The sequence below is a fragment of the Poecile atricapillus genome, chromosome 8 (genome assembly GCF_030490865.1).
Source record: "Poecile atricapillus isolate bPoeAtr1 chromosome 8, bPoeAtr1.hap1, whole genome shotgun sequence".
NCBI classification, from domain to species: domain Eukaryota; kingdom Metazoa; phylum Chordata; class Aves; order Passeriformes; family Paridae; genus Poecile; species Poecile atricapillus.
The window spans coordinates 7548199-7572191 of record NC_081256.1 but is presented as its reverse complement, the minus strand read 5'-3'; the positions used below and the strand labels follow the sequence as shown (position 1 = coordinate 7572191).

The following is a 23993-nucleotide window of genomic DNA, read 5'->3' as shown; positions in this document are numbered from 1 at the left end:
TAGAGGGTGGGTTTGATGGGCACTGATGGTCACAGACCCTTTAGCACTTTGCTGTCAGCACCACAGCCCAGTGTTGGTGGGGTTTCTGTGCTGTCACACACACTCCTCTTCCCCGTGCTCACTTCAGCACTGGCACTTGGGTGTACTTGAGCTACCCTCAGGCTCCCAGCTGCTCCCAGCGCACAGCACCAGGTGAGTGTTGCTCTCCCTGCACACAGAACTCCTGTGGCTGATCTGTGCAGAGCTCATCTGGAATGGCAGGAATATGGAGCAGCACAGCTGCCTCCAAGGAACACAGAAGCACCAGGTGTTGTGCAGAGCTCACCCGGGCAGTGCCAGTGCCCATGGGCCTGTGTGCTCACCTCCTGCTCATGAGCAGAACTGCCATGGAATGTGTGCAGCCTGCAGCCACACCTGAGCACAGGTAAGTCAGGGAGCTGAATCTGGCTGCACTCAACTGGGGCAGCTCCTTCCAGCTGAGTCAGAGCTGGGCCACGAGGCTGCCCACCAGCCCCAGCACTTACCAGGGCCTGCTGTGCTGCCCTGCTGATTCCCTTTGCCAGGCTCTGGGGGTGTGCCAGGGGCTGCCATCTGAAGCTGTGAGCGGCCCTTCCCTTGCTGGAAGTCCAGAATGCTTCTCTCTAGCACGGAAAGCAGTTAGGACAAGCAGAAGGCCAGTTGTTCAGTATTTTATTCAAGAGGAAATATACACACACCTCTCCCTGGCAGGGGGAGCAGCCAGCCCAGGGCATGGCTGCAACAACACGGCCACACCCGTGTTTGTGCAAAGGAAGGAGCCCCATTTTCCCTGGGAGCGTTCCCGAGCCGGGTGTGAGATGGAGCAGGAGATCCCCGCGGCTGGGCCCTGCCCCAGTGCTCTCCAGCAGCCCCGGCACTCCCCAGAGCGCCGATGACATTTTCCAGGAACAACAGAAGGAAGAGGCAGCTTATTGTGCTTAAGACATCTGAACAAATCCTGGGTTGGAGACACTCACAGCTTGTGGGTATTGCTAATACTTACAGTTAAGAAAGAATGGATCCTGATGGGGATAAGGGCCTTGGGGAGTCTCAGCCACCAGCACCCCCGAGGCCACCGCGCTCCCAGCCAGTGCCCAAGCAGGGCTGTGGCTCCTGCTTGCCTGCAAACAAGGTGAGCTGTGCTGGGCAGGGGGGTCCTGCTCACCTTCCCTGCCCTTGGTGCCCCAAGGAGAGCTGGTGAGGAGCTCCCTGCCCTTGGGACAGGCTGTGCTGCCTTGCCCATCCTGCCTGGGAAAGATAAGCCATTCCCAGGGGAGGAAGAGCCTTCCTCTTTCTGAGAGGAAAGCTCAGAGGCAGGGCATGAGAGTGAGCTCGTTCAGCTCTCCACTCAGGTTACAATAGAAAGATTAAATATGAATAAATGCTGTAGGTTTATACATAATGTTTCCTTCTACCTATGGAATGTGTCTGAATGGTCCAAAGACACCAAAAATGTTTTTAGAAACCGCAGTTAGCCAAGAAAGACAATCCCGCCCTTAAAAATGAAATAAATCCTATTTAGTTTTACTACAGCCTTTGTTTAAATGCGCTCAGAAAAAGAGTGTTTTCAGGTGCCTTGTGAGAATGTATCCGTTCATGCAATGGCCCAAGTTCCTCGTTTCACAAGCATTGCACATTTTTATGTAAGTCATCAAAACTATAAAACTTATTATTTTTGTCTGAAAGTCTTAGTCTAAAAAGTACAGCATTACTTTATATCCACCCATGGAAACTCCTAGACACGCGCATGTGCACAGACACACACTGTTGCCTAAATGTCTTCTAAAGATACTGATTACAAAGTGTATAAAATCGGGAATACATTGTCAGGATACAGTGAGAGATGAGCCATCCTCTACCACAGACTATAACCTAGGATCAGTCACGAACTGTACACGTTTATATAGCCTTGGATTCACCAGGGACTCCTGAAACGCAAATGGCAACTACACAAAGGACAGCAGTAACGCTGCAGGAACACAGGAGTTACTGGCTCCAGCTCTGTGAAACTGGCTGCAATCTGAGCGACATTTTTGTTTCCTTCAAGCAGGGCTGAAACTGAACCTCCTGTGAGACAGGCCCACTACCAGCTGGGTGAGGGACCCCTGCTCCAAACCTGCTCTCAGACTGGGAGCGACAGAGCGGAGCCAAAGCCTTCTCTCTCCACTAGGATGACCTTAGGTTGTATTTTAACAAGCTCACATGCCACTGAGCCCACGGGCCACCTCCCAGGGGCATCTCCACGCTGTCCCCAAGCTCTGCTGACACAGTGGTGTGGCTGGTAAAATACTTTTTGTTCAAACTTTGTTATTCTTCAGGCAAACGCAGGCCCTGAGGCCATTTGGTCCTGAGTGTCTGGCCAAAGAGCCCAGGAGGAGGCAGAGGCGGAGCCGAGGGCGGGTGTTCGGAGGTAGTCGCTTCTTTTGCCTGTCCTGGTTCTCCCCAGTCCAGTGTGGTATTGGTTAGATGGCCATGCCCCACCTGTGCCTGCTCCCACTCCTGCCCACCTGCAAAAGCCAGACCCCCTTCCCAAGATCCAGGCAGAGAAAAGGGACCAGCTGGATTCAGGCAACTCATCCTCCTCCAGAGCAAGACCTGCCTTCTCAGGAGATTTCAGAGCCTGGCCTACCTCAGCAGCTGCTCGGTGCATAGCCTGGAGAAAAGTTGGAGGCACTTTGTGCATTCTCTAGCCTGCCATTCCAACCTGCTGGAAGCGTGGTGCCGACAGCCTCGGAGAAGGGTTGCACCAGCACTAGGGAAGAGGCTGGAGAAGGCGCTAGGACAGACAGAGATGGGAGGAGCCTCATGTAGCTGTTTGGGAAAGACTAAGGGCACCTCGGTTTGCTGCTCCAGGCGTGCACCCCCATGCTCTGAGGGACCCTGCCAACAACCCGACAGGTGGAAACATCTTGAGTGGCGCGTCCTCACGTGAGAAGTTGCGTGTGGGGTAACCCAGACCAACAAAAGGGCCTATTTCTGCTAGAAAAGTCTTAAGATTTGTCACTACCTTGCGTGCAGACGTGGGAGAGCTGATCAGGCTGAGAACGTGTTAAAATTGCTCAGGCTGCTGCTAGTTCACCATATGTAAGTCCTGTGACCGCGCTCCCATGACAGGAATCTGAAATATCAAGTGCACTGGAAAAAAGGGATTGTCAGAAAAAACAGAAAATAGAAATACTACAAAAGCAACATTACTGAGAAGGAAGTGGACTGAGCCGATGCCAACTTGCGTGGTCACACAGTGGTTTCTATAGTCTCAATCACTTCCATCTCGCACTGCGAGGGCGACAGGAGCGGGCACTCGTCCGGCTCCCAGCTGCTATCGGGGCTGTAATCCTCCTCTGAGCTCAGCTCGGCCACCCCCTCCGTGTCCTCGTCACACGACTCCATGTAGTGAACCCCCACCGCATTGATGCCGGAGTCCTCAGAGCTGGAGGGGGACGAGCAGTGCTCTGTTTTTGGCGTATTGCTCTCCTTTGTGATTAAGGCATTGCGGACGGAGCCCTCGTCAGGCTTTGCCCTGTGCGGGGCGGGCGGCTGGCGCTGCACGTAGCACATCTTGCCGTTGATGCACTTGACGCGGTAGTTGTCGATGAACAGGTCGGCGATGGTGCAGAACTGCGGTGCCTCGGGCGGCAGCGGCGGCTGGAACGCGGGAGCGAACTTGAGGAAGTGCTCAGTGAGCGACACGGAGATCTGGATGGTGTTGGGGGACTCCCGGGGGCGGACGGGGATCTCGGTGCTGGGGAGCTGCTCCACAGGGGTCATGGGCTGGTAGACGTATTTACCTGTGGGGACACAGAGCAGCTTTTAAAGGTTGTTGTCCTTGAGTTTCAACAGAAGTGATGAGGTTGACACTCCTGCGCATCACCACCAGTTCCCTGCTGGCAGCAGCCACTGCTTCTCTCGTGGCCTCTCCAGGTCTGGATCCTCTGATGCCTAATGCTGCAGGTAATCACAACCTCCTGTAGCCCAGGGTTGCTTCCCCCCCGACATCCCTGCCTCGAGGACAGCTGTAGGACATGACTGACTCTGGAGAATTTACTCCAGAGGCACAACTCCATAGCCATGAAGTGGAAAAGATGCCAAGTCTGCCCACCCTACCTTCTAGGAGAAAGAAAACTGACAAGATTCTCAGAGGCTTTTTTCCCCCCACTGAACATAATGTGTAAGCTCTAGCTTACATCTTCGTTACAATGATCAAAATTTTATTATATTATTATTATTCCAGTGAGTCTCCTTGCACATGATTCCATGTTCTTCATTTCTGGGGACTAAATTGTGGTTTTCCATATTATAAACCAGAAGTTCAAACATGAGTACAATTAGAATTTTAACGCAGAAAATAAGGGAATTTCCAAGCTATAGAAATGCTTTTGGCATCTTGATTATCTGGTTAAATAGTAAGAAAATAGGATTATGTTGGTTATATTGAGCAGAACAAAGTGTGAACGGAACATCTTCACTAACAGAAATAAATAAGAGAGCAGAAAATTGGGACTATGTCAGGAAAAACTGAGAAACCCGAGGCTATGCCTAAGACTGTAAAATGCTGCATTTTATTTGCATGAAGCCTCTGAAAGATTCATGTCTCCCCAGGGGCTCATCCGCTGGGAAAGCACAAATTTCCAGAAGCCTTGTGAGTAGTGGGGCTGTCGGAAGAGTTTTGCCGCACGCGCTGCAGATCCTGCTTTGCACAGGCAGTAGATGCACCAAAGCGCAGAGGGGCTGTGCAGGTGCTTGGAGCTCTCCAGGTGAGGGGCAGAAAGCTCCTGCATTAAGGAAGGCTGAGTGCTGGTGTGTTTCCAGCTCAGTGGTAGATGCAGCCTTTTCCCCCTAAATTACCCATTCTTTTGGAATATCACGGAATAGCTTGCGTTGACCTTAAAGATCCCGGAGTTCCAATCCCCCTGCCGTGGGCAGGGGCACGTCCTACTTGCCCAGGTTGCTGTAAGCCCCAGGGAAGGGCTCGCTCCCCCTGCAGAGCCTCTCGGCAGTAGAGAATCCCCCCTGGGGCTGGGAATCCCTCTCAGCCCTGGAAGAGCTCTGTCGGCGCTCCGGGGCCCACGCACAGCCTGTGCTCTGCCAGCTCCGGGAACCTCGAGCAAGGCTCTTCCCACCCCGCAGTGCTGCTGGAAGGGAAACGGGTCATGTGAAAATGGGCTGGGACTTCCGACCCCCGGTACCGCCCAAGGACAGGGAGCACAGCAGAAAGGCCAGGGAAGTGAAGGAAGAGCTCTGGAGCGTGGGAGAGGCTCCAGGCACGACGAGGGAAAAGCCCAGCCGTGTGCCATGGGAGGAGAGCGCAGACAGAGCTGTCAGCAGAGGGAAGTGTGTGAATAGCTTTGACCAGCTCGCCTCGAATACTTCATCCAATGTTTTCTCTCTACGATCTGTGCAATGGTAATTGTTAAGAGCCACGAGGAAAGCTCAGTGACAACAAATCAAGATTTTCCCCTGTCTGCTTATGGCTGGATGACAGAAAACACAAAGCCATCCTCTCCGTTTGCCATCTCTTTACCATGGTGTAGCTCCTAAACCTGCTGTGACTCAGAGGAATGAGTGCTGGCATCCAGCAGCTGCACGCTCCAGCCACAGGCAAGCACAGCTCTCACTCCTCCAGCACAGATCCTTGGTTCTGGCCATCTCTGAGCAGTGGGGTCCCTCGGAGCTTTCTCAAATCTTGTGGACAGAACTTCCCTAGGAAGCTCCTCACCCTCACAGCCACAGCAGCAGCCCACGGCTTCCTGCCATCTGCTGCTTCCCAGAAATCCTTCTGTGAAATTAGTGAACATTAAATATGCCATTGCCTTGCAAAGCCCCACAGCTGATGATTACTGTGCTGCTGGCTGGGATAGTATCTGATAAATTCAGCTCATGGAAACTGAAGTGCAGCCTGCCCTTGCCTGAAACCACGATGCTCTATTTATCCATAGATTTGGAGTGCTTCTGTGTAGGCTCCTTTGACAACCAATGATAAAATAAAACCAGATACTGGTGAAAAGTGTTTCTTCAGCTCTATTCTGTGCTGCCTCTGTTTGAGGACTCCAAGAAAGGGCCCGGTGAAGATTTTACCAGGATGAAGAAAAAAGGTGTCTGTATAACAGGACTCTGTTTTTCTACTCAGCAAAAGGCCGAGGGATGTTTGGAATAGAAAGTAATGTATTTAAGCCACGGAAGCTTACAGCATGGGCATGAAATGGTAAAGCAGAGACTCCTCAGTTTGACTTTTTTGGTGTTTGTTTTTCCCCTTTTGGGAAAAGGAGAAGAGCGGTGGCCGGGTCAGCTGAGGAGCTGCTGGGAGCTCAGCTGGTTGTTTCTCCACTGCGGCCGCACGCAGCAGCTCCCTGCGTGTCTCAGGACTGCCCCGCTGGCACTAATTCCAGGGCACGAGCGAAGAGCGTTCCCTTAGCACAGGATTTCAGAGCCTGCCTGTGTGACCTCACAGGGGCTGAAATGTTCCTCACCTTCCAAGGACAAGCTCTGCCAGGATACAGCAGGAACCAGCCAATACACAGCAAAGAGAATTTTCTACATTTCTTTAGAATTCTGGTACAAGTTTGTCAAGTCTTAGCTGGTTTTAGAGGCAATTTTAAACAGAATAAACTTGTTTCAAAACATGACCAGGTGCTCAGAACTGGGACTGTCAGACTGGATCATGGACACAGCCTCAGTTAACACTCCTCACCCTACATAATGCATGAAAACACATCAGCCAGGATGCAGCCTATGAAAAATAAATGCAGAAATTAGAAGAAAGATTGCCCCCAACCCCTGCGGCTTGCAGGATTGCCAGGCTTTTTCACTAGAAATGCCCCTAGAAGCACAAGTCCCCAAATTCTCTTATAATCCATCTCAATCTGATCAAATACCCATGGAAATCAACAGCAATATTTTTGCTGACTCTGAACAGCTGGCAACAGTCTGTGATGAAACGGTACTTTGAGCACCTATTCTGCTCCATGCCATCTAATACACTATCTCAGAACTCATTGCCTGTTTATTCCAAGTCAGCTGAAGAACTCTGTGGCTGCACTGTGCTGATGAGCACTCCTATGAATGACAGCGTTCTGTACAAACACAGATGCTACACAAGACACTGCTTCCCAAGTTGTCTCCTGGGTCACTTCCCCACCACTGCCTATGCGGAAGGTGGTGAAGTTAAAATACTGCACATGTCAAACACATGTCCAAAAATCAAACTCCAAGTCCTGTGATAAGAAATCTGCTGAATTTGCAGAAATTTGGGAAGTTTTTGTGCACTTTAAGAGCTGCTGTGAAGAGATGTCACCGTTCTGGCTCTGCACTTCCACCACTGTGGCAAAAGGGCTCAGGGAAACAAGAGCCTGCTCCTCTCCTGGAAACAGTGACTGTGTGAAATCAGGCACTGCCAGAATGACTGCCATGGTAAGTACTGACTGTCCATGACAGCCACTGGCTGACAGCTGAGATGATGAAATAAGGGACCCCAGAAATAGGTCTATAGGCTACACTTAACCATTTATCCCCCTGAGCCTGCTCCGTGCTCAGGGCATTATCCCCCACCAACACTGCTCCTCCGTCTGACCCTCAAAGTGACAGCAGCCTGTGCACAACGAGAAAGGGACAATTGTTTCTCCATTTCTTCAGCTGGCCCTTGTGCCAGCACACATACCAAATCCTCAGGGACCTGGCACACGCTACAGCCAACACTCAACTGCAGAACAACTATTCAACTGTGTCCAAGGAAGTGAGTGATGGGCAGTGCTCATCTCCCTGTTGCTCTGTGCACAGGAGTAGGATTTCTGTTGCCAAATCGGATGGATGCTGTTCCCCAAAGCCTTGGCTCAGTGCCTCCAGTGAGCCTGCCAGCAGGATAAGGCAGGATCCAGCAGAGCAGGGAGCTCTATCATCACCTGCACATCTCCAGCAAACTCCGGCAACTTGGAAAATTTCTTATGTTTGTGGCACTAATAACCAGAACTATGTGGCTGATTGACTGGAAGCTGTATTACAGAATCTCCTGCTTCCAAAACCCCAAATCAAGCCTTGAGAAACAAGCCACGAGGTCATTTCTCTCTGATTTTTTACTAATTAGGCAGTCTGCATGCATCATCACCAAACAGACACAAAACGGCAGCAATTTCCATGGCTAATACAAAATAACCATGAAATAAGCAGAGGTGCAGCTGGAAAATTTTCTTTTCCACTTCCCTCCATCCCAGCATTCTGGTTTACCTCTAACACTCATTAACATGCTTGGTGTGTTGAAAAAAAAAGGCCAGCTTTCAGGAGGGAGGTTTCTTATAACAAATTCTCAAGTTTTACCCTCTCAAAAGGAGAACTTAGTCCTGACAAATAACACCATGAATTACACTGCACTTCAGAAAATGGTGAGAGAGAGCTGTGGATCTTACGAGTCTAAGTCAGCAATACATACCATGGATATTTGTTCACATGCAAGGCATTTAGACATCTATTAACTGAAAGAGAAAAGCTTTTTTTCATGTGTATTTTTCCCCTGCAGCTGCTGGAACAAATATTTCTACAGCCTCCCATCTGCCAGCTCGTCTTATCTCCAAAAATCAGCAAGGTTAACGAAGACCTGTGAATACTTGCAGTTATTGAACGTGACCTGGCTCAGCTTAGGAACTGCTCCTGTGTGGGCTGAGCACTTGTGGAAGTCCCAAGCAGAGGTCTGCTGGAGGTGAACTGGCTCTGATCCCAGTGGAATCTCCATGCCTTTGGTTGTGGTGGATGCTCCAGAGGGGCTGGAGCTGTGACCCCAGGGCACAATCCGCAGCTGCCACAGGCCCCCAGTGAGGGTGTGGAGGGATGTGTCCTGTTCACCAGCACCGAGCTGCTCCCTAAATACTGGTGACTTGGTGCTGCCTGAACATACACCTGTGTAACAGCACCAGCGATCCCCCCTGTGCAGTACAATGGAATTCTCACTCCAGCTGTGCCAGACTTTGCTATTGCCACTCGCAACCCTGCCAAAAAATTCAGTTCACATGGGAAGGGAATCAGTCCCACTACGAAAAACATAAAAACCCTCTAATTAAATACCACACAGCTCTGAAGGAGTGAAGGCAAAGGAAGCATTCATAATGCATGTGTGACAGGAGACAGCGCTGCCTTGGAGGGGTTCTGCATTATTCCAAGGAGAGCTCCCTGCACAGCTGTTCTGTGTGTGGAAACCTTGGAGATGAGCTTCTCAAGCACTGGCTTTCCTCACAGCAAGAGATGGAGAACCAAGCGCTCTTCTGGCAGCACTTGTTCCACATCTCCTGGGTGTGGCAGGAGAGCCAAGTCTGGCTCTTGGGGAAGCCCTGGCTGCATGCGCGGCGCTCCGCTGCCTATGGAAGCTGTCTGGCAGGTGGAGACAGCTCCGAGCGGGAGCAGTGCCCTGCTGGCGGCGCTGGCACCGTGGCCCCAGGACAGTACAAAGGTTGTCACACCCACCTGAGTTTCCAGGGCCCCCCAGGGCAGTGGATGGCACAGGTTTGCCAGCCCAGCAGGAGGGCACGGGAAGGAACCAGGTAGGGATTCACCACTGGCACAGCAGAACCTGGGGGCAAGGGAGGGTTTCCTCCTTCACAGACTAAGGCAAAGCTCGCTGCACAGCCTGGACAGGCTTATGGAGGGCACTCAGCATCCTCAGCTGCTCGAGGTGCCCACCACAGCTGCTGTTGCCAGTTGCCCAGCAGAGTAGAATTCCATTGGGAAATGTGATGTTTGGCTGAGTACCTACCAGGGTCATGGCCTTCCAGCCCTGCCAGCTAAACAGTGAACAAAATGACTGCTCTGGCTTTGCTCCTCCTCTCTCCAGTTGCACGCACAGCTTGGAACAACAAACCCTTGCAAACAAAGCTTGCCCTACCCATAAGTACTCACCGAGTATCACAACTCCAAGCTACACTTAGAGCACAGTACTAACTTTTCTAGAGGGGTGAGAACAAATTGAAGGAGAAACCTGGAGCACATTTACAGATGGGACATGTGAAAAACCCCATTGATCGCCCAGTATACACTTCTTTGTGATGTATGGAATAGACATCATGTCATATCCAGCAAATAAAAAATTCATGGGCTGCATGGTGAACAAAAGATGTTGGAATGAGCCACCAGAGGAAATGGAAAATGTTTCAGGACACTGAAGCACTGCCAGATTTACAGGCTCAAGTAGAGCTGAACTGGGCCATTGGTAGTTATAACAAGGCATAACTGAAATGATTGTCCACCTTGAAGAAACCTCGTAGATAAAGATATGCAGCACCTCAGTGCAAGTGATATTTCTGCCCTGCACGTTGTCCAAACAACTTTGAAAAATCACTGAGATTGCTCAAACAGATTTCTAGTGTGGGGAATGCAAACAGAACATTCTGCATACCTGCAGGAATTCTGGCAGAACTAGAAGACCCAGTAAGGGATCACAGAAGAGACTCCAAGGGAACAAATCAACTCGGCAAAGGAACAACAGAAAAAGTAGCCACGCAGCAGGACCTGAGCAGGCTGGAAGTGCAGCAGGAAGGGCTGGCAGGCTCTGCCCTAACAGAAATGTATCACTGCAAAGGGCTCCTTCTCACAGAAGCACCTCCATCTTAGCACTGATGAATCCATCCCATTCCAGACCCCAGTCCAGCGATGTTTTGGCAGTGGCTGCCTAGGAGCAGTTCCATACAGCTGGTCAGCTCTCTCCAGTGGAGGAGAGGTGTTCCCTCCCTGCTGTACAGCCAGACAGCTGTGCCAGCCCCTGACTCGACACTTTTCACAGGAAACCAGCACAGAGCGGGGAAAAAAATCAGGAAGTTTTTCTTCGTCAAATTTGTATTTTAATGCCCTTTTGTCTTGATCTGTCTTAAATACAAAAAGGATCATGACAGTACATGCTGTGAGCTGTCTAAGCCTTTGAGGAGTTGCTGTGCACATCAGCTTAAGAGCAGGTAACACTTAAATGCAAACAGACCCTGGAGCTTCCTCCACCATCCCTGCTCTTTACTCTCATTGCTTACATGGATTTACTGGACTTAAAGAAAAAGCAGCCCTGAAGGCTTGAGAGATGCAGCCATAAACCCTCTTAAAGGGGCCGTAGTTGCTCACTAACCATTGTAAGGGAACAGAACACCAACACCCAAAAAGGCAGTGAGCAGCAGCACACACCACCTGTGTGTTCTGGATGAGTTCTTTCCTTTCAGTATCTGGAGAATGTCACCCATACCACAGGTGCTACTGACCCCTGCTCCATGCTGGGTTCCAAAAACATGGAAGCACGGGCATGGAGAGTGTGGCACAGCCCTGGTTACCTCTGCCAGCACAGCAGCTGGGCAACACTACCCAAGCTCTGAATCCAAGGATATTCATCTTCCAACATCCCTCCCAAACCCACCCCCAAAGGCCAGAACAGCCATTTCTTACACGTTCCCCTGAGAAATTTTATCCCCCAAGTTACACTAGATATTTTTAAAAATCTGTACAGAAAATAGCAAAAAATGGCTCAGTGCTAAATATTTATTCTACAACCCCATCCCTGTGCACCATCTGCTCAAGCTTCAGCAGCCCATGGTTTCCATGCAGCCAGTCAGTGTGCTGACAGGGAAACAAAGCAACATAAGCACAGCTCCATGACAAACTACCCAGAAAACCACAGCATTGCCTGGAAATCAAATGGACTGGAGACACAAGATCCAGTTGTCTTCCAGTTATGTGGTACGTGCTGCAGGGGGGCACCCTGAGCCTCTGCATACGATGGAATGCTTCCTTGGGAATTCTCAAATAGCAGAACAGCTCAGCAGGTCCTTGAAGGAAAGGTCCTCTCTAAAGACCTGCACTCTGCACCTAGAGGGGACAGCTGGGGCAGGAGGTTGGGTTTCGCCCCTTAGAACAGACACATCTCTGTGGCCACAGTGTTTTCCCGGTGGCTGACAGGAAAAACAATGGCCCATAGGATGTGCTGTACCTGTGCTGGTGCCTTCCTGTGGCCAGAGCCCAGGATCTCCTGCTGACACATCATCTGTGCAGTGGTTGTGTGAGAGCAGGAGCCTTCAGGCTGGACAGTACCATGTTCTTCAGCTTCAGTGCTGGGAACAGGGTCCTTATTCCCAATACACTCTTTTAACCCTCTTCCATTCACACACCATTCAAACCATTTCTATTACAAGACTCTAGAGAACCCATTTCTGGAGATTTTAAAGGACTGCTCTCCCTGCTTGTGACAAAAACATGTCACCATGTGGAGCTAAAGTGTGCAACTATGGGCACCAGCACTCCCCTTGAGCATGAACAGCTCTCAGCAGTGGCAGGGTGAGCCAGTGCTAGGAGAGGTGAGAGCATCACCCTTGGCTTCACATCCAGAGTGTCAAGATCCCACAGGACCAGCTGGAAAATGGCTCCTGTGCCAGCAGATCAAGGTCTAGTGGCACAGGGAGAAAAAACAAAGCAAAAGGTGTCTCCTTCCACCTGCCTGCCTACAGCTGGGCTAATGCTGGTGGACTGCAGGAAGGCTGCACAAGCTGCTCAGTCCATCCTGGCGCACCTGATGCTGTCCCAGCCTTTCACCAGGGCCCAGGGGAGGGAGTGGGGGAGGAAGTGCAAACACTGGGAGTGGGGCTCAGGAAAGCAGGAAATCCAACCAGGCAGCTCCACAGTGTGGAACAGCCAAGCACCCCGCCTGCAACAGTTACAGGTGTGCACCAGCATCATGTATGGCAGGGGGAGGGACAGACAGAGCCTGGCACAGAGCTGGGCTCAGCACGGAGTCATTTCAGGGCTGGGTGCAAGCACACAGCCAAACAAGCAGCTTCAAGAGCAGACGTGTGGGCTCTCGAGCTCCGCAGCCACCAGTGAGAACAGGAATACAAATGCACGCTGCTTGCTGAAATTGTTTTACAACGTAGGTTACATATAAATTCCAACTGTTACATGGCCTAAATTAAAGTATGGCTATGTTAAAAACAAGGCCCAGTTGCCAAGCAATCAGTTTTCACTTTCCCAGTGGGTTTTTGACTACCATCTATGTGAATATACTCAACTGTTGGCAAAAACATCTACAAATTGCACGAACTGCACTTCTTGAGTTCTGTGATCAGTCACTACATAAAAATTGATTAGTGGAAGAATCAAAGCCATTATGAAAACATACTCTGTATCTTGTGGGCAGATAAATTCATGGAAGAAAAACCACAACTCATTAAACCAGGGTCACTTTATATGCAGAGAGAGGGGTGCTTTACCTGGAATCCAATCTACTGTAAACCAGCTTTTGCATTAGGACAAGCTTGTGCCATCCATCAGCAGCTAAGCCCACACTGTCACAGCTCTCGGGAGTTCGGGAACATCTTACATTGTTTGTGAGTAAAGCATTTTGCTTTTTATCCTTTATAGAAACACAAATTTCTAGTACAGCCTCACCAATGTGCAGAAATAAGTTACCAAGGCTGGCAGTGAGTCATGAAGTGCTCGGCAGCACTGGTTAAATCGAGAGCCATTACATAAGAACACCCCAAGATGCCCCTGCTCTACAAGCCCGGCTCTGCTGGTTGCAGCAACACGAGCGGTGACAAAACGTGTTCTTGATGAGCACACAGGTGCTGCCAGGAAATTGGAGGTCCTGTGCCAAGCACCTGAGAGGCCTCTTCAGTGCTTCCAGCAGACCTGAGCAGTGTCAGCTCTGCAGACCTGCAGGATGGAAGTCACAGCGACAACAATCTTGTGACTCAGTCTCATGGGACAATGCAAGGCTATGACCACAGGCTGCCGTTTAAGACCCATAAAACATCCATCAAGAACCACAAGAGGAAGGAGGATGTGACAGCAGGCACTTTTGCATCGGGCACTGGCATTAAGCAGGCTCACAGATCCAGGCTGGCAAAGAGATTCCCTCACCTGCAGAGTCCAGGAAGGAAGCCACATGCTCGCCACAGGCACTCCATGCTCCATGCAGATTTTATCTTTAGGCTGTTCCTCTGCAGTGACAAAAGTGCCAGCAGCCTCTCACCAGCAGGAAGCTCTCTGAGCAGGAGCACAGGCCAGCCCTCACAGTGCAGGGTTCAGGAAACCCTGAATCCACCAGCTGATGACACACAAGATTAACAAACTTTTTCTTCAGAAGTACTTGCTTCTGGTAGGAAACATCCCCAGCCTTGTCCTTTCAGGCTTCACAAAACCAGCACTTAACCCTTCAAGCAGCCACAGAGGAAGGGTGTCAGTTATCTGCCACTCTCAGAGGTTCTAACCAGCAGATCACTGAGTCTGGGGCAAGCAGATTAAATTCTTTGTGAATTATGCCACTCAGATGGACAGACAGATTACAAAATAGCCTCAGTGTCATGCATGACAAAGAGTTTTTGGCTGGAAAAAAGCATTTTGGTACACAGATCCCTTTTTCTTAGACTTTTGGAGAAAGAAGCACAGTGATTTCTGTTCAATCACATATGAGCTGTACAAGAGTTAGTCTTATGAGACACACTAAGCAAGTAGCCTGAATTCATAGAATTCCTATGGTTTAATTCTGTTAAGTGATACCTGGACCTTTGTTAATAATAACCGAACATGCATGTCTCTAAACATTAATAGTAAGGATTCAAAATTAATGCCAGCAAGTTCTTCCAGAAGCGCTGACATTGCCACAGGGTACAAGGAATTGACACATGTGGGTTCTCTTATCAATGGTACATTCATACTGTGATTTCCAGATTATAACTAAAACCTGAGGAACAAAATCCCATCCCCATTTTAGGAGGTGGACCCATAAAAACTGGCAGCGTTTTCCCTCAGAGTAGCACTTCAGAATATATTAAACTGACATTCTTTCCTTGGTTGTGTACAGCTTAGTGAAACGAAGCTGGAATATCATAGCTCTTCAAAATACAGGTGAAGAGAAAATCTTGCACAGCCACAGGCAACCAATCCTCATTAAAAGTCTTTTCCCAATACAAGCTGCAACATCCACCTTTCTGCAGCTCCTGTCTTGCACTCAGCATAATGCCTTACTCTCTGCACAAACATTCTGTCCAGATACATGGACTTAACAGGGTGAATGTTCAAATCCTTTTCAAAGCAGAAGTAAATTAAAAATGCCTATTTGTCCCAGGACTTGTGGTCATTCTCCCTCTAGACTAAGCTGTGTTTTCTGGGAATTCCCAGCCCTAGAGCTCCTAGCCCCACTGCTCCATTCAGCTTTAGACATGAGTTTTCCATGAAGAAAAACCTATGAGCTCCTCCAAATACTCAGAATTTCAGATATAAGCATATTACAACTCCATTTCCCTGTTTATCCAACAAATCAGCCATCAGGATGTAGTTTTGCCCAGTGGGACAGTACTGTTGGAAACTCAAGTTGCCATCACCACTGCCAGGCTGGCTGCTTCCAGTCCATCTGCACACACAGAGGGACACACAGAGCATTGGAGCACTCTCATTCTGCTCCCTCCTGGAAATGAGTTTTGCAGCCACCAAAAACCAGCATAAGGAAAGCCCACTGGAATAAGAACAAGGCTTTTGGAGATGTACAGTGTATTCTGTGCTGCAGAGAACCCCAGAGCTGTGGCTGCTCCTCCAACACGCAGAGATCGACAGACCCTGGCTGCAGGCAGGCACAGCTCCTCTTTAGACCCCAAGCCCTATGAGGATGCCCCTGAATTCCTCCCCATACCATCTCAGCTCACTTACCAGCTTTGTCACAGGAAAGCAGGGCTCCCTCACTGATTCCCTCCTCACAGTTCTCACAGGCAGACTGGGGTCTGAATAATTACATGGGCTTGGGAGATTGTCAGAGCCCCTGCTGATAGCTTCTGTCACTGGAGAGAGGGAGAGACGCCTTGGAAATGCTGCTGGTGTGCATAAAGATACTGAAATGCTGCGTACATCACTGTGTGGACGGGGAAAACACTTGCACCTGGGCCAGGTGTGAGCCTGCCAGAGAGCAGGCAGGAGCTGCCATGGACAAACACCACATCTCCCTGGAAGAGGTTTGATCAAGGATGGCCTTGCCAGAGAACTTTCACCAGCCTTGTGTGACAGACAACAAATGTTTTCATTTTAAAATGTTATAAAAGAAAATCACTAGTGATTCAAGCAGAGAAGAATGTGAGGAGCAGTATCGGCTCAAAGCACACCCAGGTGCAGTGACTCTGATTTGCCTCGTTCCCTGGCTGCAGCTGTGGATAAGGGATAACCCCCTCCCCTGGCCAGCATGCAGCTGGGACTGATGAGATCCCAGCCACAGTCCCTGTGCCTCTGCTGGGTGCCCTCAGACACTGAGAGGAAGCAGTGGAGCTCTGAGAGCAAAGAGAAACCCTGGGCTGCTGTTCAGGTGAACAACAAATGGAAATGTACTCTAGTTCTACATTCCCAGAATATTCCTAGCATAGCCAAATTTGGAGAAGCCCGTCTCCCCAAAACCAGCCAGAAAACACGTGCCCTTTGTGGCATGCCATCCATCACACAAACCCATTTTCTCCTCTTGGCTGAAGGGTGATAGTTCCTTGGATCTCTTGCTAGGCCTGCCTGACCTTATGCAGAACCTGCCAGGTCTGGCTGCAAACTCCAGCTGAATGGTGCCATAATTTGTGATGCATGCTAGGGAGCAGGAAGTTAATCCAAGGCACACCTGCAAGTGCTATCCACCACCAAGCAAACTGCAAGGGTCGGGGAGCAGGTGTATTTTTTAAAACCTTTCCTGCCACCATGATCTTGTTCCTTGCCTGAGCCTGGCAACTGTGTTCCCTTCCTGGCCACCCAACAGAGATCTCATACTTTCCCCATGCTTGGTTTGTTTTCTTGTAAAGGTTCCAAACAGGTGAACCTGTAAAAGTGGTGAAACTGAAATTTATTTGCTGCATTTACTTTTCAATATAAGATATGCAAGAGGCTTTAGGAAGCTAAAAGCTTGCTCTTTTGATGCTGAATCGGGGGGAAAAAAAACATAGAAAGGCTAATAGAAGGTGGCACAATTACTGTCTATCGATGCAACTGCTGTGGAATCACAATCCATCATGTATTATTGATAATTGCAGCATAATGTACCAAGGGGTTTGCAGGATATCTAACAGAATGCAAGATATCCAGATTACAAATGAACCCAGTTGCAAGAGAATGCTCTTAATTGTATCAAGCATGATGCCTTCTCTCACAGTTAATTCTTAGGAAGTAAAATTAGCAAAATGCAGTCGAAATCCTGCTGTCAGGTCAGGACAGATGCAACCCTGAGGATCTGATCCCTTCTGACATAAGCAGGTACCACCTCAGAGCCAGAAGCCTCACAGCCAGCATCAGTGCAAATCACAGCTGCAGTGGAAATCCCGAAGTGAGGAAAGGGAGGGAGGCACCTTGCTGCAGACCTGCCTCTGGCATGTTTTCTCTGGCTCTGGAAAAAGTAGATCAGAGTAATTTAAGGCTCTCAGCTTCCATCTAATAAACAAAACCTCACAAGGCTGTCAGAGGGGAAGGGAGGAAGGTGAACAGGGGGCTGCCACCCTGGCAAAGGGAATGCATGCAGGGCACAGAGCAAGCAGGAGAAGTGTGTAGTGGGACAAACACAGGGACTGATGTCAAAAACACCTCCTGGGCAAGCACCTTCTTCCCTGCTGGGAAAAGGACTCCAAGGCTTGAGCCCTCATCCTGCTTCCACATGGAGACTGGAGTCAGCACAGCCTCCTGGCAGCACTCAGGGGCGGGGTGTTGAGGGCAGCTACAGCAGCAGGGACGAGGTGCTCCTGTGCTCCTGGGCAGAGCCTGGCGCTCCAGTGACACCCGAGGCACCCCAGCAGCCTCCCACCCCAGCCTCCCCAGGCACACCCATCCTGCACGTTTTTCATGCACCTCTTATGGAGGCTGTACCTGGGTTCAGAGCTCCTCACTAGAGAAACACCACACTGGGAAATCTGCTCCCCACCAAGCCTGAAACAGACTGAAAAGGACCTAAAATAAACCCCAGGCTTAGACACAGAAGTCATACAGACACCCAGGGCAGCTGAGGCTCTCGGAGCTGTTTGAATACAACAAACAGTCCCTGATCTCCCTGCCAGCTATTATTGCCATTTTACAGACAGAGAAACATCTGAGGCAAAGAGAGCACCTACAGTACTGCCTCACTTCCGAGCATGCCAACCACAGTGGCTTTGGGGAATTCAGACTGGGTTCCTTCTCAATTATTCCTTCCATAGCCAAGTGGCTCTGCAATGCTAAATTGCTCCTGTCACTGAAGGAAGCAGATGTGATCCTGAATACACGAGGAGACAATCTACTCATCATGGCATGGTGAGTTTTTGTAATTTCTCAGTGTAAGTGCACTTTAACTCAGTTGACATTCTCCAGGACCTTGGTCACTGATGGAAAATAATACTTCAGTGGCCCTTTTAATTGATGTAGAGTTTCCTGTTCCCCTATACAGCTCTTAAGAGTCACAGAAAAGCACTTTCAAGGACCCTCTGAGGATTCCCAAGTCGGTATTACAGCACTGCGTTTATGCAAGATAACTCCCAATGCTGTTTAATTACATCTCTGACCTCTATACAATTTCCCATTACAGACCTCATTCTTACCCCTTTTAAGTCCAACTCAACTCATTCCACAGGAGCAGGATACAAAGGGATCCTTAGCTCTGAAATTTGCATTAGGAAATGAGGGGCAAGAAGGGAGCGCACTTCACCATGGCTTTCACAAGATTAAACAAGGCAATGGAGTGTGTGACTTTCTTTAAAATCCTAGTTTCATGAGGCAAAGGTATCTTAACTTTTCCTTAGCCATAAAGGAGAAATTGAGAAGAAGTCTGTACTTCTTGCAAATGCTATAACTATTTTTAAATCTTATAATTGCCACACAGATGCAAAGGGTTGGATGGGATCTCAAGCAGTCTTTCCAAGAGGGAACCAGCTCCATGTAATAATGCCTTAGAGACACCAGTCTAAGCCTTCCTTGAAGGACCATGACTTCTCACCTTCTCAAGTACTCTGTTCCCCTGATGCATTTCTCTTTCTAGTTATGATACTTTCCCATATCCAAACCTAAACTCTCCTTGTCACATGTTAGAGATACCTGGTTATCTGCCACATCTCTGCAGAGGACTGGAACACAGCTGCTCTGCAAGGCTACCTTACACTTTGCAAAGCTCATCATCCCTTCCTGCTTCTTCCTTTCTCCCTCCCTCAATCTTTTACAGCCCAAACAACCCTTTCTTTTGCACCCCCTTGTAAAGCATATTTTTCTAAGCTCATCTTTGTGATCTCCTCCCCAATTCTCCTACAGCTCTATAAAGTGCAATGCTCAAAGCTCAGCCCATCAGCCTGGTTTCCTCATCACTGAGCTGAAGAGACTAATTAAATTGCACACTTGCCATGCTCCTGGTAATGCATCCCAAAGCGAAGGCTGGGGTTCTGGGATTGGCTTTTCTGCCACACAGACCTCCCGCGGCTGATGCACAGGCAGTTTGTGATCCATCCTAATCCCCAGATCCCCTTCTGCAATCGTTTCTCCAAGTGTTCCCAGTTTCATGTTTGACTTCCCTATCCCAGGACCATTCCCAGATGATTTTGGGTAACATCTCCAGTTTATAAGGACCACTTTGAGCTCTGATCCTGTACTCCAGAGTGCTCATAAGCTTTTATATCTTGATGGTGGCCACAAATAACTGAGACCAGGGAAATGTTGGGAAGAATCTAGGTCATAACTTAAGAGCTTTTGTGTTATCAATGAAATGCCAGTGAGACATCTCTATCCCTGTGCAGCAGGTGACTCTGGCACCTTCTCATACAGCCAGTTGTGCCACACAGTATTCAGGGCACAGACAGAAGAAAACCTTTTGTCCTGAACTGCTTTCAAATTAATCCCAAATCCAGACAAAATTCCTGAAATGCATATTTAATTGATATAGAAGATTGCATCCAAACAAAAGCTGGCTTTTGGGGCAGCCCCTTTACCTGTGAAACAAAATTTGTAAAAAGTGCATGTGAAGGGGAATCTGTGAAGGTGACTAAATTGCAAGGAGAGATGGTAATGGCAATGGATTTAAAAGGAGAATGGGATGTCAGGAGTCCAGGGACACCTTCAGCAGCACCAAGTAACCCTCACACAAGGGTCCAGTGTTAACCTTGTCCATCCAAGCTTTAAGATCTCCAGAACACAACACAACCCAAGTACATTGCTCCATCACCATTTCCTGACCTCGCATCAACACGCTGCTGGGAAAGCCTGCTCTTCAAGGCTCTACATGATTAATTATTCATTAAACTATGTTTGGACATTCACAGTTCAATCTCAGCCTCCATGATTAGATACATCAGGATCGTGAATACCAATACTAAAGTCATCGGGCGCCTTTTCACCAGAGTTGGCTCAATACTAGATTTTGAAGCTATCTGCTATATATAGCTTAAAGCAGCTACCTCTCTGCTCAAAGGGGTTTATGCCTGTAAAAAGAAAACCATTAGCACCGAGAACGAAGTGGCTGATGCGAAGGACAGCGGTGCCCAGCCAATGCCACAGCCCATCCTATGGCCGGCTGACAGGGGCGAGGGGCACTGGGACTCCAGGCCCCAAGAGAACTCTCTGGGCAGCATCTCTGGGCATCATCTGATGCCCCTATGGGAGCAGCGCCCGAGGTCCGGGTCCCACTGGGGCAGCCTTGGCACGGACAGCTCCGGGAGCGGGCTGCACCCGACCGCGGGACAGAACGGGACGGACGGGACGGGACGGGACGGGACGGGACGGGACAGGACAGGACGGGACGGGACGGACGGTGAAGCAGTGCGCGGGGACCGACAGGACATCCGGGACGGCCGGGATCGCTCGCCCCCCGCCCGCTCCCTCGCCCCCTCACTCACAGTGGCACCATCCCAGGTGGCAGCACCAGTGCAGGCGGAAGCAGCGGCCGTGGCTGTGGGTGGCGCAGAGCGAGAGCCCGTCGCAGGGCTGGAAGTCGGGTCTGCCCGCGCAGCTGCGGGCGAGCGCCTGAGCCTCGTCCAGCTTCTCGCTCTTCGCCGCCGCCGCCGCCCCGCTCATGGCGCCGCCGCTCCGCCCGCAGCCCCCGCGCCGCAGCGGCCAGAGGAGGAGGAGGAGGAGAAGAAGGAGGAGGAGGAGGTTGAGGACGAGGAGGAGGAGAAGGAGGAGGAGAAGGCGCCGAGCCGCAGCGGGGACCGCCCGCTCGCCCAGCGCCGCGGGGGCAGCGCCGCGGGCAGGGCCCGGCCGCCCGCCCCGCCCCGCCCCGCCCCGCCCCGGCCCCGGAGCACCGCCCGCGGTACCCCGGTGGCTGCAGCACCCGGTGGCGCTGTCCCGCGATGGCCGTACCTTCCGATGGCTCTGTCCCTCGATGACCATGCCCACGATGGCAGTGCCCTGCGGTGACCGTGGCCCCTTATAGCCGTGTCCACGATGGTCGTGCCCTCGACGGCAGTGTGCCCTGGCGGCCGTGTCCCCTCGATGGCTGTGCCCCCCATGGCTGTGGCCCCCGGCTGGGTGGGAGGGTGACCCGCTGGCTGCCCTGCGCGGCGGGGTGAGCCCGGCACGGTGCCCGAGGGCGCTGCCGGCAGCTGTGGGCCGCTGTGAGATTTCACTGCTTTCCCAAGGCACGGGCGGGAGCGGCCACCAGCCCTGGGCGAGTCAGCCCGGCTCCCAGCAGGGCTGAGGCCAGCTGTCAGGCTCCCCCGAGCACTCCCCCGGCCATGTGGAGCTCCTCTCCAGACACCACCGAGCTTGATAAATGGGATCCGCTCACCCTGGCACCGGACAGCAGCCTCCGGGGAGTGTGGGCAGCAGGCAAGCAGCCTCGGTTACAAGCGACCTGGGGCGCTCCAAGCGTGCAGCTCTTTGGTAGCCTGTGAGACAGGTGGACACAGATCACCCCTGCAATGCCAGAGACAATTGAGCAGGGCACTGAGCTGCTTGCACACGTGGTCCACAGCTCATGCAGGTTTTAGTTGTTTATTTTTTTAATGATACTACTTAATCTAGTTCAGAAACCCATTTATTTCTAAGCACGCAGTGATTTAAAAAAACCCTGATAAATTTGTCTTTCATTTTGTAAAATAATCAGCAGACATAATTTTGATTAATAAACATATGAAAGTGTATTGTTATTTTCCAACAATCATGTCTTTAGGCCAAATTAAAGTTTGGATTTATCTTGAGCTGTGGCTACATTATTTGTTTCTTAAGTGTGGTGGTAGACTCGTTTCCCTGCTATGTTTGAAAGAAAACTGCAGTTTTATTGCTGCTCTGCTCAGCCCTGGGAGTTGAAGTCAGCTTTCTGTTAGAACAGAAATCAAATGGTCATTTTCACAGTCCCTTATCTTTGTACAATACCCAATAGCTCCATGTCAGAAACAGTCAAAACATTATTTTTCTGTGTTCTCCAGAATATTCCAAGACAGTTCATATGGGTCTGTCCTTGGATAGGTCCCAGAGATGTCCCCATCCTGTACACCCTCCTGAAAGTGCGCTGAGAGAACCATTTGCTTCTTGCCAATAAGAAGGGCTTAAGAACAGCCAAGTTGCTGGTATCTGGCTGTGATCACACTTTATGGGTCAGACCAAGGGATGTGGGTCATAATGGCAGAGCACAGAGTTGCACTGAGGCTTTGAACCACCTCTATGATCCCTGACTTACAGTGCAGACCTGGTCTCTGCAGTGCTGCTGACCCTTCCTGCTCATCCAGGGTCCCCTCCTGCAGCACCTCAACGCCACATGACTTTGTCCCAGCTGTGCCCTCACCTCCTCGGATCTGGAATGGCTACACCATTAGACTCAGCCTATCTTGGAGGAGATGGGTGCCCAGTTGCACTGAGCAGGGGCTTTGGGCCTCCTTTGGCACTGGTCACCAGGAGTGGGACATCTTTACAGGTCTGCACATTTTAAATGTCTCCAGTGTTTATTAAAATGGAGAGAGAGTATTCTGACACTCCTGGAGGCTTATCTGCCTTTGTTTTGCTGAAATCCCACTGAAATCTGCAAACCTTTAGGACCTTGCTCAGCTCTTTGCAAACAGAGGAGAAACTGATTGCAAATCCAGGTGTTTCTTTGACACTGTCCTGATGTCCCCCTGTTCCCTGGAGCCTGCCAACAGCAAACAAGGGATGCAGCTCAGCTCCCATGAGAGCCCTGGCCCAAGGAGGAATGACACTTCTACCTGCTGGCATGAAGTCCTTCCTCTCCAGCACTGTCTCACCTCCAGAAGTGCTCTCAGACCAGCCTGGACTGTCAGATCACTTTCTGTTCAAGAGAAATAAAGAAGGAAGGTGAAGTGTAGGTTATAGAAAGAGGGGTAGGTGTTTCTGGCAAGACCCAAGCACCGCATCCAATTTGGGCATGCACTGCAGGACAGCACTTCTGAGCAGCCTAAAGCAGGGAGCTCTCTGCCTCCCTTTGAAGGGCCAGTGCTTCAGGGGACTCTGATCAAAGCTAAGGCAATCCTCCCCTTTGGTGCACTCCCATTCGCTACTGTTTTGCACAATGCCTGTGGCTGAGCAGTAAGTGGAGGCATCTGCTGCACTGGCAGAGTTCACCGACTTAATTAAAGATATCTAACAATCCTGCAGCTGCATGAGAGAGGCCACGGGTGCTCGCAGGGCTGACACTGAATCTCCTCAGACTGAAAGCAAGCACCATGCTGTTCAGAAAGCATAGACGTGCAGCCAGACACCACAAGAAAGCAAAAGCAGGGCCCAAAGATTAAGGATGGACTAGAGCCAGCTTACATTGTGTGTTGCCACAGCCTCACCGTGCCAGAGAACTGTATAACCTCGGCTCATGGATACCTTGGAATAGTCAGACATACAGCAAGTGTGCAGAACTGGGGACATTCCTCACTTGTAGGGATGGTTTTACCTGGAAAACATTTTTAACAGATATTTCCCTAATGAGTAAAAATGGTTAACTGGTTTTAAAAAGACAGGTGGGAAAACTAATCCTGTACCAAGTGGTTATCAAGTTCTCCTCTGCGCGAGGCTGTGTTCTCTCCTGTTAAATGAAGAAACATTTCACTCATGGGTATATTTCTGGCATC

General features: G+C 50.3%; 1 protein-coding gene across 1 annotated transcript; it reads right to left on the bottom strand.

Moving 5' to 3' along the window:
* Positions 1 to 673: 673 nt before the first annotated feature.
* Positions 674 to 21174, bottom strand: C8H3orf70 (chromosome 8 C3orf70 homolog). Its single transcript, XM_058843825.1, has 2 exons — positions 20817 to 21174; positions 674 to 3806 (listed from the first exon to the last, which is right to left on the bottom strand). The coding sequence occupies exons 1-2, from the start codon at positions 20992 to 20994 to the stop codon at positions 3253 to 3255; spliced, it is 732 nt and encodes a 243-aa protein (XP_058699808.1). The 5' UTR covers positions 20995 to 21174; the 3' UTR covers positions 674 to 3252.
* Between the last annotated feature and the right edge of the window lie 2819 nt (positions 21175 to 23993).